Genomic DNA, 14,683 nt, shown 5'->3' on the forward strand with positions numbered 1-14,683 from the left:
CCCCCAGATCGCCCAACTGTTGCTGTTTGGTGGCTTGATCCCTTGGCTACACAAACGACTCCGTCAGCACTGTAACTCTAGGAGGCCACTCACATATATGGGGGGGGCGTGGGGATCGATTGTCCATCCAGCGGTGCGGGCCTAGATGAGGTGGGAAACCAAGGTAATGCTAATGAGAGATGCTGTGCTGTGCTGTGGGTGGGTCTGGGATCGCACGACTGACTTTAATTAGTACGTGCCGCTACGCGGGCCGGCTGCCGGTTCACGCGGGACCGTGCCGACGTGACGTCACGTGGGAAAATCGGCGTCGTAGGCGTGTTTCACACCGCGTTCTAGCACATAATCAACCGGAATGCGCACCGGCGTTATAGGCGCTGTGCCCGTGCTGCTGGATCCCGTCCATTAAAGCGTAGCCACGTGCGCCGCGCGCCCTCGCAATTGCCCGTTGCATTGTGTGACGCAGTTGGGCAGTGGTCCAATCCGATTGAGTTAAGTGAATTGAGAGCGAGAGAGCGAGAGCGAGCGAGCGAGCTAGAAAGAATGAGAACGGTGCGCGAGTTGGCCGCGGTTCGATTGGGCGGACCTTTTGTTTCTCCTTTTTCCCGCCGGCTTCCGGGACCGAGCAGCTTCCGTTGCATGGCCGCGCTGGCCTGAGCCCTGAGAAAGCGGCGGCGGCGGCGTGAGATGAAATCGAACACTCGCTAATCGTCCTCGGATGGAGGAGCGCGGCAGTGAGGGAAGCGCTACGCCGTTGCTACAAGGTGTGTCTAGGTCGGTTCTACGGGCCGACGGCCTGGCGACGGTTCCAGTTCCCGCAGGACGCCAGGGCACGCTGGGCACGCTTGGCACCCCGTTTGCGAGCTTCGCGACGTCCGTCAGCCTGGCAAGCTGCTAGTGCGAGTGAGTGTGCGTGCGTGCGTGCGTGCTTGTGTCGGTGTCGGCGGTCCACCGTTACGAAAGACCCCCTGGGCCAGGCTTACCGTCCGTGTCCGTGGGACCACAGAATCGGGACTATGAGGTGTCACCGCAGGCCCTTGCCTTTCAACCGCTCGATCGCTCACCTATCAACAGCGTAAGGATTTGCCACCCCCGGGGGCCGCCCCCCGCGTTTGGTGCTCCACTGTTGGGTTTGAACGGCCCGCAACTCTAACAAAGTCGGGACGGCGGCTACGCTACCATCCGACGACAACATCAACAATGTTTCGCAACAAGTACTTCTTCAGTAGCGGAGGTGGTGGTGGTGGCGGCGGCGGCAAGCGTCGCCCGACGAACAAACCACCGTCCCACTGGTACGTATGACGGGGTTTCGGGATGGTCCCCGTTCGAGCCCTACTTTCGCTACTTTTACTAACGTTCATCGTTCAAAAAGTCCCGGGACTAACGATGAAAACATCATTCTCTAACTTTTCAATGCCATGTTTGTAGAGCGCTTTGTTGTTTGACTCAAAATGAGCCTCAGTAGCAGCGATCATTCGAGCCAAATCTTATTTCCCGGAGCATCCTTTTGAGATCTGTAAAGAGCCAGTCAGATCCGGCGAGTACGGAGGATGAGAAGGCAGTTGGAAGCCTGATTCGTTGAATTTGGTCATCGTTTTGATTTGTGATCGCTCGTTCCATTGTGGTCCAATTTTTGGTGCAAAATAGTAAACGCACTACCAGTTAATAGTTGTTCACCATCTTAGCTTGGCTCGTGCACTTTCATTTTGCGGTCACCCATCACCGACAAATGGTTGCGTTCGACGGAGTAGAGTCGGGATAACGTTTTGCTGAGCTTGAAAAGTGCTTTTCCCCATTGGAAAACAATGTTTTATCAACACACGAAACTCGTTTCGGTTCATTTTTTTCACGATTGCAAAAGTAGGCGTCACTTTAACCACTACAGCTTTCTTGGTTATGTTTCGAATTACGTCAAATTTTGACACACCTGACGTCTGAAGGTTGGTACTTCGGAACCTTGGTATATAAATGGCATTATTGGCGCCATTAATCCCGGAACTTTTTGAACGATGTGTTACTACTGGGGTCCGGCCAGGTATAACCTCTGTGAAGCGGCCCCTAGTCCATTTGTTGCCTTCCCAGAGTAGGATATCCAGTACCTATCGAAGCAGTACTACCATTGCGTAACGCTTCTTGCTCCTTGCTTTGAGCTGAATCAGTGGGGACGGGGTGCTCGAGATTCAATTTCTCCCCCGGGGGGGTCCACCCACCCAAGGTCCAATCAATTGCAGCGCAGTCGTCACGTTGTGCTCGTTGTGTAGTGATGGGGCCCCCCTAATGGAGCATGGTTTTCTTCGTGACCGTCACGGTTACGCGCGATACTCTTGCCGATTGCGTCATGCGTGCTGGGTTTGACAGTTTTTCATTAACCCCCGGGGAAGGGGGGCCCCGCTCGTTCGTCCCCCGCGAGCTCCGAGACAAGTGGGCAGACAAGTGTGGCTTCGGTGCCGATCTCGTTAAAAATGGAACTAGCAGAACTAGCACACGGCAGCTGGGGGACCCCTGCAAGCAAACGACAACACATATGTATATTATTTATAGCGGTTCCGATGCCGACTCCGGTATCCCTCGGTTCAGTCAGAGGTTGTCAGCGGCAACATATCGGGGACCCCCGGGGGGGGAGATGTCCCAGGAAAGCCAAAGCAGAATCCACCAGCAGATCGGCGCAGAGCCGAGCTGGCCTGGGCCACAAGTGATCGGCGTGCGCGCACACTGCGCACACCTACACACAGGCACCGGTTCTGTCAAGCGAATGGGACGTTTTGTTTTCGTTCGTTCGCAGACTAAATATAGCACCGACTTTATTACGACGCCGCGCCGCGTTCTGATGGTCACGAAGACCAGTGCGCGGCCGGTGGCCGGTGGCCGGTGTGCAATGCGGCCATTTTTAGGGCCCGCTAGGTTGCTCCTTCCATACTGGTCGCCGAGCGAAACGCCGAGTAGTACACGCCGAGCGGGCGCTCTGCCGGATCGTGATTTCGGTCGTCGTCGTCGTCGAACTTCCTGCTGCTCGAGTGGAGCGTGTGGCCATCTCGACTATCGGGGCGCGCGCGCTGGATGCCCTCTCGAGTGTGTGCGTTTTGATGATCATATGATCGAACATACGTTCGTTCTGTTCCGGTGAAGGTGTTTTCTTTTGACCGAAGCCGTTTGACAGCTGCTCGTGCGAGAGAGAGAGAGAGAGCAAAGCTAGAAAGACAGTGAGAAGTAGAGAGAAAGAGCTCGCACTGGAGAGTGAGTGCCAGGAGCCATGGAACAGCGCTTGGGCCATCCGTCAGCACTCCGGTTTCCGGTTCCACCGCCCCGCGGGACCCTCGAGTACCGGGCGATGCACAGCCAGCAGCAGCAGCAGCAGCAACAGCAACAGCACTTTCTATTCTCATCGTCAACACTATCAACATCATCAACCTCGCTGTCGTCGTCACTATCGTCGTCATCAACCTCGTCGTCAACTATCGCCGTCAACAGTGTCGAGCAGCGGCAACAACAGCAACACTCGCTAGTCGCTAGACGGCTGCCGGGCCCGGATGTCTCCGGAGCGGCCACCGAGCTACCGGGCGCCGCGATACGGTGTGCTCCTACCGGACTGATGGGTGGCGGTGGTATCGGTAGACACTTCCGTCCGCACCGCTTCAAACTGTGAGCAACTGTGGGGGGAGTGGGGCACCTTCTGAGCCGAGTCGGCATTGTCTGTTCTGTTCCTGTGACTATGAGCTGCAATCGCCTAACATTCGTCTCTTTTTTCACAGCCAAAGTGCTAGTGCTACCTTTATTTAAATCTATTTCATGGAGGGCTCTGGGTGATTCTCTCTTTTTTTTTTAATCTTATCATCACCATACTCAAGCGTATGATGACGAGCACAGTTTAACAGATTGCTCCACAAGATCCAAAAACATTAGTAATAGTTATAATGAAAGAGACTAGATAGATTTGGCAATGGTAACTGGAGGTGTGAACTACAAACAGAGCAAGAGATACCTGCTGTGCTCCAGAGAGTGCACCCTCCCATTTCAGTGGAGGATGTCATGCATTATCGTGGTCTAACACTTTAAGGGATGGCGACCCTGGGTACGAAAGGAGTAACGCTAGATGCCATGATTCTGGAGAGTTTGCTCCCATTCCCCCCTCTCGCTGATTGTTATTTGTAATTATCGATAGATAAATCCGCCCTTCTCAAACCTATGCAGGGGTAAGAGGTGGGACTTATCATCATTCATTCCCAGCCCTGCCCTTTCCGGAGAATTGCACTGGCAGGGGGAAGGTCCGAAGTACAAAAGCTGGCCGACTCTGGGAGGGAGTCGGCGACTATGGGTCGCCGGCAAGGGTTCGTAAAGTGAGATACGTAGACGTAGAAGTTGACTTAGACGTAGAAGTATCCGGCGACTCTGAAAGAGTCGGGGACCATTCGTTTCATATTGTTTGTCCCAAAAGGACTGCCAACCTGTATGGAGATCCACGTCGCTCCGAGGCTTACGAAGGTGGTTCTTCTATTCATATTGACCTGACACTTCGCTTTCTCTTCCCCAGCTTCATGGACAACGTGGAAGGTTCCGGCTCTGGCGGAAGCGGTCCATCCAGCGGCGTCATGAGCGTGGCGGGCGGGTTTACCAGTCGCCGCTCACCCCTGCTGCTACCATCCGGTGACGGTGGGGCTGGCGGTGGAAGCGGTGCCGGGCCGGTGGGGGGCTTGCTATCCGCTGCGCTTCCGCAGCGCCGCGAATCCTTCCTGTACCGGTCGGACTCGGACTTTGAGATCCTGCCGAAGGTGTCGTCGGTGTCCCTGCTGGCGGCACGCTGCAGCGGCGCTAGCAGCGGCTCGGCCACCGCCTCCACCGGCAGCGGCAGTGGCGGTACGCTGCCGATCCTGCGTGACGGACCAGTATTTCACTCGACCGGCGGTGGCGATTCGGCCGACGGTGATTCGGCGGGCGCCGCCGCCTGGGTCCTGCAGCAGCCCTCGATAGTGTCGTCACCGTCGAGCAGTGCCACCACGATCGTCGGCGGCGGCGGCACGACGGTCAACGTCAGCGTCACGTCGACGTCGTCGACCACCGAGCGGACCACGTAAGCGCCTGGAGCGTTCCTTTCTGGCCCCTGGCTGTCCTCACAACTGCCGTTCCCTTTTCCGTTTCAGCATGATGAGCGGGTCGGGCGGAGGCGGTGGTCCCGGTGGGCACCACGACGACCTGATCGTCACCCCGTTCGCCCAGATCCTGGCCAGCCTGCGGACGGTGCGCGCCAACCTCTACACACTCGCGTCCGTCATCCCGGAAGCGATCGCCGAGGCCGACAAGGCACCCGCCAGGTAAGTTCACCCCGTCCCGCGTCGTCCTGTGAACGGCTGTGTTATTTCTTGTGCTCTCTCTCTGCAGCGGTGAGGACCGGGCGCCGGGCACGGAAGGGGACGTCCGGCAGCTGGCGTCGGTGACGATTGACGAGCTCGAATGGTGCCTCGAGCAGCTGGAAACCGTGCAGACGCACCGGAGCGTGTCGGACATGGCGTCACTCAAGGTAAGGTGCCGAAGTAAGGACGCATAGCTTTCCCCGGTACCCATCTGTCTCTCTCGCTCTCTCCCGTTCACAGTTCAAGCGGCTACTCAACAAGGAGCTGTCGCACCTGAGCGAGTCAAGCAAGTCCGGGAACCAGATCAGCGAGTACATCTGCACCACCTTCTTGGGTAAGCGCCTAGGGCGGAGTCCAGGTCCGGGGCTACTGATACTGACGGGGTTCCTCTCCCACCAGACAAGCAGCAGGAGCCGGACGTGCCGTCGGTGCCGCTCATGGTGGGCTCGGTAATAGGGGGCCGCTCGTCGGGGGTCGCCGGACGGATGTCGGAGATTAGCGGGTTCAAGCGGCCGCTACAGCACACGAACTCGTTCTCGGGTACGGGCGCCGGTGGTGTCGGGCCCGCCGGTGGCGGCGGCAACCTAGCGGACCGCCTGCCACCGTACGGCGTCCCGACGGCGACGGCCGCCGACGAGGCCGAGCTGGGCGCGCTGCTGGTCCAGGTCGACCAGTGGGGCGTCGACATCTTCCGCATCAGCACGCTCAGTGGCAGCCGGCCGCTGACCGCCGTGGCGTATACCGTCTTTCAGGTGAGTGGACCCCGTGCCTCCCCCCCGTGGCGGTCTATTTGTAACAAAAAATAACCCCGGTCTGTCCCCAGGATCGGAACATACCGCGCACGCTAACGATCCCACCGGCCGTGCTGCTCGCGTTCGTGAGCACCGTCGAGGACCACTACGTGGCGGACAACCCGTTCCACAACTCGCTGCACGCGGCGGACGTGACGCAGAGCACGCACGCCCTGCTCCACAGCCCCGCGCTGGACGGTGTGTTCACGCCGCTCGAGGTGTGCGCGGCGCTGGTGGCGGCCTGCATCCACGACGTCGACCACCCGGGGCTGACGAACCAGTTCTTGATCAACTCCAGTGGGTAACACGCGGGCCGTCCCGACCGTACACAGCAAACTGATCGGGCAAACACGCCTTTCTCCACACAGGTTCCGAGCTGGCGCTGATGTACAACGATGAATCAGTATTGGAGAACCACCATCTAGCCGTTGCCTTCAAGCTCATGCAGAACGACGACTGCAACATCCTGCGCAACCTGCCCAAGTGAGTTCACTGGCCGGCCGGCCGACCGACTAGGACTAGGACGACTAACGCCTTACTCTCTCGCCGTAGGAAGCAGCGCGCCACCTTCCGGAAGATGGTGATCGATATGGTGCTGTCGACCGATATGTCCAAGCACATGACACTGCTGGCGGACCTGAAGACGATGGTGGAAACGAAGAAGGTGGCGATCTCGGGCAACCCGGGCCCATCGTCGGGGGAGCCGCGGGCCGGCGGCAGTGGCGTTCTGCTCCGGCTGCTGGACAGCTACACCGACCGCATCCAGGTGCTGCAGAATCTGGTGCACTGCGCCGACCTGAGCAACCCAACCAAGCCGCTACCATTGTACCGGCGCTGGGTGCGCCGGCTGATGGAGGAGTTCTTCCGCCAGGGAGACCGGGAGCGGGCGGCCGGCATGGACGTATCGCCGATGTGCGATCGGCTGTCGGCCACGGTCGAGAGCTCGCAGGTCGGGTTCATCGACTACATCGTGCACCCGCTGTGGGAGGCTTGGGCTGAGCTCGTGCGCCCAGACGCCCAAGACATCCTGGACCGGCTGGAGGACAACCGAGCCTACTACCAGGCGCTCATCCCGCCACCCTCGCCCCCGGTACAGGAGCCGGCGCAGGGTGAGGCAGACGACGATAGGGCGGGCCAAGACCAGCGGCCGTCAGCCAGTAAGCCACCGCTGGATCCACCACCGCTCCCCGTCGATCCACAGACACTGGCTGCCAGGTTGCGTTTTCAGGTAGGCAGCGCCCCTTTCCAACGCGAACCGACCGGACTAACCGGAGCCAATTGCTTTTTTGCCCCCTCGTAGATGACACTGGCAGAGAACGACGAGGAGGAGGATGAACCGAACCGAGCGAACGAGGACGATTAGTAATCGAAATCAATTCCCCCCTGGAGCCGGACTCGGACTGGTTCGTGGCTGGTGCTCCGAGTCGTAGAGATGGTCAGCCAATCTACAACTCCACGAACCACTAACCATCACCAAAACCTACAACCCTAGTGGCAAAAAACAATCAAAGGGTGATGGGCGACAACAACCACACCCCAGACAGGATCATCACGCGTAGGCCGAGGGTCGGCTGCTTCTTGTGCTCCTTGTAAGCGGAACACGTCTTATGGCTGGCTAGCTGGCTGGTTGGCTGGCGGATACTGCACCTACTTTACTAAGGACCTTCACACACACCCACACACACACACACAGACACACGGAAACAACCACCGAGAGGATCGAGTCGGACGACTGATGGAGGCGCGGGCACAGCGCTCGGCGTAGGAGTATTATTTAGATTGGAAGTTCGCTACGTAAAACGTTCCACGTTTAGACCATCCTCATAGCGCACCGTAGCAGGCAGCTTGTGGTTAGTGAGCCATTGCGTCTCCCTAACCACAACCCATCAAATTGCGGTTAGTGAGCCATATGTATAGGTTGTTGTTGTTCTGTAGGGCCCTCTAGAGGTGGCGGTGAGCTTTGGAAGCTGTTCGGGTTCGGGTGAACTGCGACCTTACTACTAACCTTAAAGAGGGGAGGGGGTAACGCAGGGCGAACTCGAACACTGTGCCGGTACAACCGGCGGCGGTACCGGCGGTGCTGTTTGTGAACTGTGTATACCGTAATACCACCGGGCACCAGGGATCCAGGGCGGGTCGAGTGTCAGTGCATTGTGTAGACTCAATTGTCATTGTTGTTTGTTGCACATATCGCTAGATGTACTTATCTGCACGTGGGTGTACATATGTATATTGATAGGATGCCGGATCGGAACGCAGTACACGTCCTACACGTTGCATGTTATGAAGCATACACCCGTACACGGTCCGTTGGGCTCAGAGAGTCCGAGCCCGAGTGCAATAGTCCTCACGTTGAGCCTGAGCTGCATTTTTGGCGATTGTTTTTTTCTTAATTTACCACGCCCAATCCCCGCCAAGTCGATGGGGGCTTACGTAACACACGCACTCACACACGGCACACAGGCAATTTTGGTCGGATGGAGATCAACTGGTGTTGCTTTCGTTTAATCTATTGCTCTATTGCTCTAAGGGATGCTGTGGCACGGAGATATCGATGAGGCGCTCATACAGTTTCGATTGCACACGCTGGCGTTGTGATTCAAAAACCGATTCATTTGCTGTAGAGCCCTCCGTTTGTCCCTGAATTGTTGAGCTTCGCACGCGACTATACACACTTGATGAACTGAAACCGATTTCATCCCTATCCGATGGAGAAGCCTCGCTTAACGCTTAACGCTACGTTTGTTTTTTGGAGCCCCGGAACCGGAAGCGGGCAGCGCAAAATTAATTCCAGCCAACCAACGCCCCCAGCCCCAAGCAAGATGTTGACCCGGCCATCATTTCTTTTTCCTCCAAAACAAAAACTTTTCAAATTCAGGGTTAACACTAGCTTTGCTAGTGCGTTTGCAATTAGTTGTTGTTGCTGTTGTTGTTGTTGTAGCAAAGTTCACACGCTTAAACGAGCGCGCAGGATGTGACCGGAAAGAGTGTGAACTAGGCCAAAATCCTAGGTTGAGATCCCTAACGGAGAACCGACGGAATTTGTCACGTATACATTAGAGTCGGGAGTTGTTAGAGATTGATTGTTAGAGTTGGGTTGGATTTCCGTGGAGGATGCACGGGAGTACGTAACGTTTCGTGCCCTATTCTTACGGTGGTAAAGCGAATTATTAGAGGCCTTAGGTTCGAAATGATCTTAACCTATTCCCCGACTACCACCGGGGAGGGTGGGGGTGGTATTCTTGATAGATCAAGCTGTCAAACAAACTGTCCAACAGACACATTTGGATCGTTGTTCCCCACAAGTGGTAGATGCGATCCACCATGCAAAACCGAAACCAAAAATATTAGAACACAAGAAAGTGATGGATTGGAGGAGTGATTGAACTACGTGCTGTTTGAAGTTACAACTATACAGCAACACAGAGGTTGTTTTTATCGCTTAAGCGAGAATGCCTTTTACGTTTGGCGGTGTGTTACATCTTATCATTACTACAACAATATAAAGTGAAGATTAAAGGTTTTCTTATTATTACTACCTGATTGTTTTGAGAACAAACTGAGATGTTTCGGTGTTGTGTCGAGGTCTTACTAGCACCACGATCACCACGGCACAGCGATCTCTGTCTATGTGCGTGTGTGTCAGTGTGTGTGTGTGTGTGTTGCTAACATGTTTTTCAAATGATATTTTTACAAAACCAAATCCATGTTGTATTAAATAAACTAGAATAGCGAATATTTGCAATGCCGGGGGACGGGGACTGGGGCGAGGGGAGGGGCACGAGTGGTGGGATTAAAATACCGTTTCTGCAAGTTGTTCGATGAGGAGAAACGATGACGAAGAAATATAAAGCATAGTCTGCATAAGCGCAACGTTAAAGCAATTGGTCAAGTTAGCATGAGCGTTAGGCGGGCATACGCACTTCCCGCGTACAGCAAAACGTTTGAAAGTTAGAATAAATATACGGTAAAAACCCGCACTACATACATAACAGTAGTAATCGAATAAACCGAGGTCACAAAACACAAAGCAATGGGGAAAAGGGAAGCGGAGACGACGAAACCATCATGTTCTGTTCCGGTTGCCACGTTTCGCAACTACCGGTGGAGCTTGAATTTGTTCAAGCCCGAGTTATGGGACGACAACTGCTATTGGACACACAACCACCACCACACTAGATCCTAACCACCACCAAAAGCGGTGTTTGTGTGTTTCAAGCTAACGAGTTGGATGTGTACTTGTTGATTGTTCGAAGTATTACCTCCTATCTGGCTTCATGGCAGTGGTGTTTCCGGTGGTGTTTCTGGTGCTAGAGCTCTCATTGTAAATAGGAGTTAGGAGAATATGAACAAGAGGGTTGGGTAAGATGGGAGCACATGTATACCCAAGCGCCCAGATTTTGGCGTTATTCAGATGCGCAAGACTTGACGTTGCGGGAATAAAAGAGAAAGAAAGAAAGAGAGATGGAGGGAAAGGATAAGCAAAAACACGGAATAGGGACAACAGGAGATAAGAACACAGAGACATAGAACATAGAAAAACAACTCATAAGATATATATACAAGCAAACAAAGCAAAAGATATACACTTCAAAAAACAACTAAAAGCAACGGAAAGGCAAACGCGGACGAGGCGCAAGTGAAGAAGGCATAATAAAAAGAAGTGCGAGTTAAAATATGGAACTTATGGAGGAAACAATATCAGTAGTAATCTAAGAGATCGCAAGCTAACAGCATGAACTAAAGCAGATATAAAAACAGAGATAGTAAAAGTAATTTATAGAGGTAACATTAATTATGTATAACTATTTATAACAATCTCCCATCATCAGGCAGGTCCTAGAGGGAGTTAGAAAAAAGCTCAGAGTCATACACATACGCGCGCGCACAGGTGTAGCACAAGAAACAAAAGCAACACTAACTAACCCTACTACAACTCTTCTCTTACTACCCCGCAAACGAGCCCTCTAACGCGAAGAGCACGAGAAGCTTCGGTGTCGCCTGCACCATGGTACAAGAGGTGTGACGTATGATCCCTGGGAGGAAGAGAGGTTGGATCTATGCAGCTTAACTCACGTTACCAACTCCCCCTCCACATAGCATAATATGCAAAAAAAAAACCAAACACAAGGATCCACAAAAAGGGAAGATGTCTGTGAAGCAACACAGTGGAAAACTAACAAAAACAAATAAATGGAAAATACACCACAAACACGTTCCTACAACAAAACCACAACCGTAATCGCCCGGAAACAGGCATTCAAAAGAGAGAGAGTGCCAACAGTCACCCAACCAGCCTGACCCGGCGAAGACGATCGGATCTTTTGTGGCTGCAAAAACGGACAGGTCGACATACGAATGCGGGGCTCTGCTACTGCACTGCCGCGCGGAGGTGACGTCGCACCCCAAAATTACTGCGTAACGAAGCAGCACTATCCCCACACAGCGCTACAAACCCATGCCCTTCGAAAAACTATATATATCATCATAAAAAAGTACTTCACTACCGATAACGAACCCCGAAAACCCAGAGCATGCAATGTAAGCTGTATGTAAGTCAGTAAGTTGTCACAATTCATAAAACTACGTATTGAGCAAAATAAAAAAAAAACCCCAAGGTGAAAACACGACATTCGTATCGCTTCTATGGTTTCCACGTCTGTAACTGCTGCGACTAAGGGCGCCTACAGGGTTCGTTTGTGCAGATCTGCCCGGCTACTGCCCATCAAGCGATCTCTATGCATTGCAGTCTCTCCATGTAAGTTTTCTAACCACGGATGATCGACAACCATAGCTGCCATAGCTCGTTTGGTGATCACCACCCCGATCGTATAGACCATTTCCAAGAAAGTGCATACTGCACAACTTGAATGAGTCGATCTCCAACGTGGTATTGCTGTCACCAACAGGGATCTAAGGTAAACGAACTCATCCACCTATATTGTACCCAACTACGGTCTATGCTGTAGCGTACTCCGGAACCCAGAGTAGCCCAGGTCTATACTGGAAGAAAAATTTGCAGAATAATTTAAAAATTTAAAAAAAACCTTATCATTGGTGTGTTGCATCCGGCTGCATTCGAGGGACGAACAAAATTGAAAAGCATGAATAACGTTTGGGTTATAAACAAATGTCCGGTATTTTTTGCTCATCTTCGACAGATGGATGAAAAAGCCAGAATAGGAATGTTGCGTTAAAGTTGACTCCGACAGTAATTATATTTCCTTCGTCGTACTTACCGAGCATTCTGGGTTTGAGTATCTGTCTTACACGTACCGAGATATGCTTAAAATCCAGCAAACTATATGCATCGCCTTCCGACCTATGCTTTGTTGAAGATGGAATTTGCCTTTCCATACCAACACCGACACGTTGACACTAAAAAGAATGGTGTGAGTTATTAGCAAGACACACATCGGTTAGAGGACTGTACTTTCAACAACGTTTCGCAACCATTCCATGTACGACTACTAGGTTTTTGGGTTTTGTTTTCTTATTTATTTCATTAGTTGTCACTTTTCGCGAACATTTGAAATATAAAGTAGACAAGTTTCTGCTACACTCTGATGTGTACTGTGCCTTTCGCCCGTTCCGCACGATTCACAGGATCACTCAACATTGAAATTCCACATGTCCTTGTTCGAACAAGTTCTCCACCGCTGGGGATAAATATACTCGCTGGAGGATGGAGATTATATATACATATAATTCACATATTCACAAATAATCTTATTGTTCTCTCTAGCTCGCCAGTTCCCACAGCACCTGTGAGGCAAGTAAGACTATCAAAGGTTTAAACATCGAGATTGGTATAAGACAGACAACCAACGGAAGGCCACGGATCCACGGATGTGACTTGCACGACAAGGAAACACAGCTCAGTAGCAATCCCAAAAACCAAAAACTATAAACCAAAAACAAAACACTATTATGCTAATCGTACTAGCCGAAACGCGTTTCTCGACAAGTGGTGCCAACTAATTTTCGTAGCCGTTCTCTTCATCCTAGGTATATATAATATAGTGTTTATCTGTGCCCTTTTCTTATTTCGCGACTTTCAATATTAATTTCTATAAAATTTTTGACGCTTGCATTTTGCGACATCCAACGTGGCTAGCGGAACAAAGTTTTTATCAACAAAACCAAAGATTTTATCAAATACGAAGATTAAACATTGTTTTAGTCAATCAAAATTATGTCAAAAACATTAGATGAGCTGTGTGAAATAGTGTTGCTGCGATATTCTAGTATCATCAGAAAATGTTTATCCATACTGATAAAGAACAATAAAAATTCATCTGACGCAAATTAAAGTTTATTGTACGCAATGTATGCCATTGAGCTCAAACGATATTACCAAACGTCGTGGGTTTGTCATGCAATACTTTCTGCAGTCCTCATGTATTATTTTTGACAAGATTGTTTTAATAAAGTGAGCAAATTCTGTTTAATTAAGTGCGGTCTCCTCTGTTACACGAACGTTCACCAAAGCACGCATGTGCTCCATGGTTGGCTGGCCTGAAAATTCTGGTGGATAGAATACTTTTACCATTCTCGAGATAATGCATGTTTACTTGTACCTAGCGGATTGGTACGTTATGCTGTTATAGGGGGACATCTTGAGCAATAAGACGTTTATCCTTCTTTAGTGATATTTTCTTTCACATGTTTTCGACGAAACTAAAGGAGAACAAGGTCCAGAAAGGTCGCTGCTGAAACTTGCCAGTTTCATGGTTAAAAAATGCATACCTAAACCGTAACGCAACAATGTTGATTTATCACGCTAACAGGGGAAAAGTTCAACTCATCATAACTTTAGTTGAGTGTTACCAACAATTTATCAATCCAGAGCACCAGGGTGGTTTCAAAGCATGCTGATGGTTAAAAAATACCATTTCGTACTTCATATTGGCTTACTTAGGTGCGTAAGTTTTTTTGCCTACGCCGTATATGCCACATTGGATGACATGCACAGAAGGGTTCTTTACACCTTCTTAACGAAGTTTTTGAATTATCTTTTTGGCGGATAGAAGGGGATTCGTCGTTGAGAGAAATCGTTGAACGATACGTTTTCCAATTCGTTTTGGTGTTGGTTTTTTATGCCCACGACGATACGATGAACACGACCATCAGCATTCATATCTCTTGACTTTTTAGCCGACTACTGCCCACCTTTTGCCAAACATTTATGAAATTTTCTTGTTGTTTTTATCATTAAAACTCATGTTTATGGCCATTCTTTGACGATCTGCATCGGTTAGTTTATGCTGAGCTGAGCTCAAAAAAATGATGTCTTGAGAATTCTTCATAGCGTGTTTCTCACCCTTGATTCTTCATTTTGAATTTCGAAACATATAAAAAGACACGTTATTATTATGCATAAATAACTAAATCTACTCTAGTAGCTTTAATACCGAGCAAAACGAGAGAAAAGGATGTAAAAACTGAAAACTTCAAGCTTCAAATTTCAAATAAACTTTGTTTCGCATCGCCCAAATTCACCAAATAGCTGTACCAGTACACGAGAATAAAACAAAATACCATTCAAAC

The 14,683-nt window shown here is 51.1% G+C and overlaps 1 protein-coding gene across 1 annotated transcript in view; it reads left to right on the forward strand.

Annotated features, from left to right (window-relative positions):
* Nucleotides 1-7,496, forward strand: part of LOC131213278 (cAMP-specific 3',5'-cyclic phosphodiesterase, isoforms N/G) — an 18,018-nt gene extending 10,522 nt beyond the window's left edge. The window contains exons 4-12 of the mRNA XM_058207288.1: nucleotides 4,526-5,062; nucleotides 5,133-5,303; nucleotides 5,371-5,509; nucleotides 5,583-5,676; nucleotides 5,742-6,094; nucleotides 6,166-6,430; nucleotides 6,502-6,616; nucleotides 6,686-7,361; nucleotides 7,434-7,496. Coding sequence (XP_058063271.1) covers nucleotides 4,526-5,062; nucleotides 5,133-5,303; nucleotides 5,371-5,509; nucleotides 5,583-5,676; nucleotides 5,742-6,094; nucleotides 6,166-6,430; nucleotides 6,502-6,616; nucleotides 6,686-7,361; nucleotides 7,434-7,496 — 2,413 coding nt within the window. The remainder of the gene's footprint in view (nucleotides 1-4,525; nucleotides 5,063-5,132; nucleotides 5,304-5,370; nucleotides 5,510-5,582; nucleotides 5,677-5,741; nucleotides 6,095-6,165; nucleotides 6,431-6,501; nucleotides 6,617-6,685; nucleotides 7,362-7,433) is intronic.
* Nucleotides 7,497-14,683: the final 7,187 nt, after the last annotated feature.

This window comes from Anopheles bellator, chromosome X (assembly GCF_943735745.2).
Source record: "Anopheles bellator chromosome X, idAnoBellAS_SP24_06.2, whole genome shotgun sequence".
Classification (NCBI taxonomy): Eukaryota; Metazoa; Arthropoda; class Insecta; order Diptera; family Culicidae; genus Anopheles; species Anopheles bellator.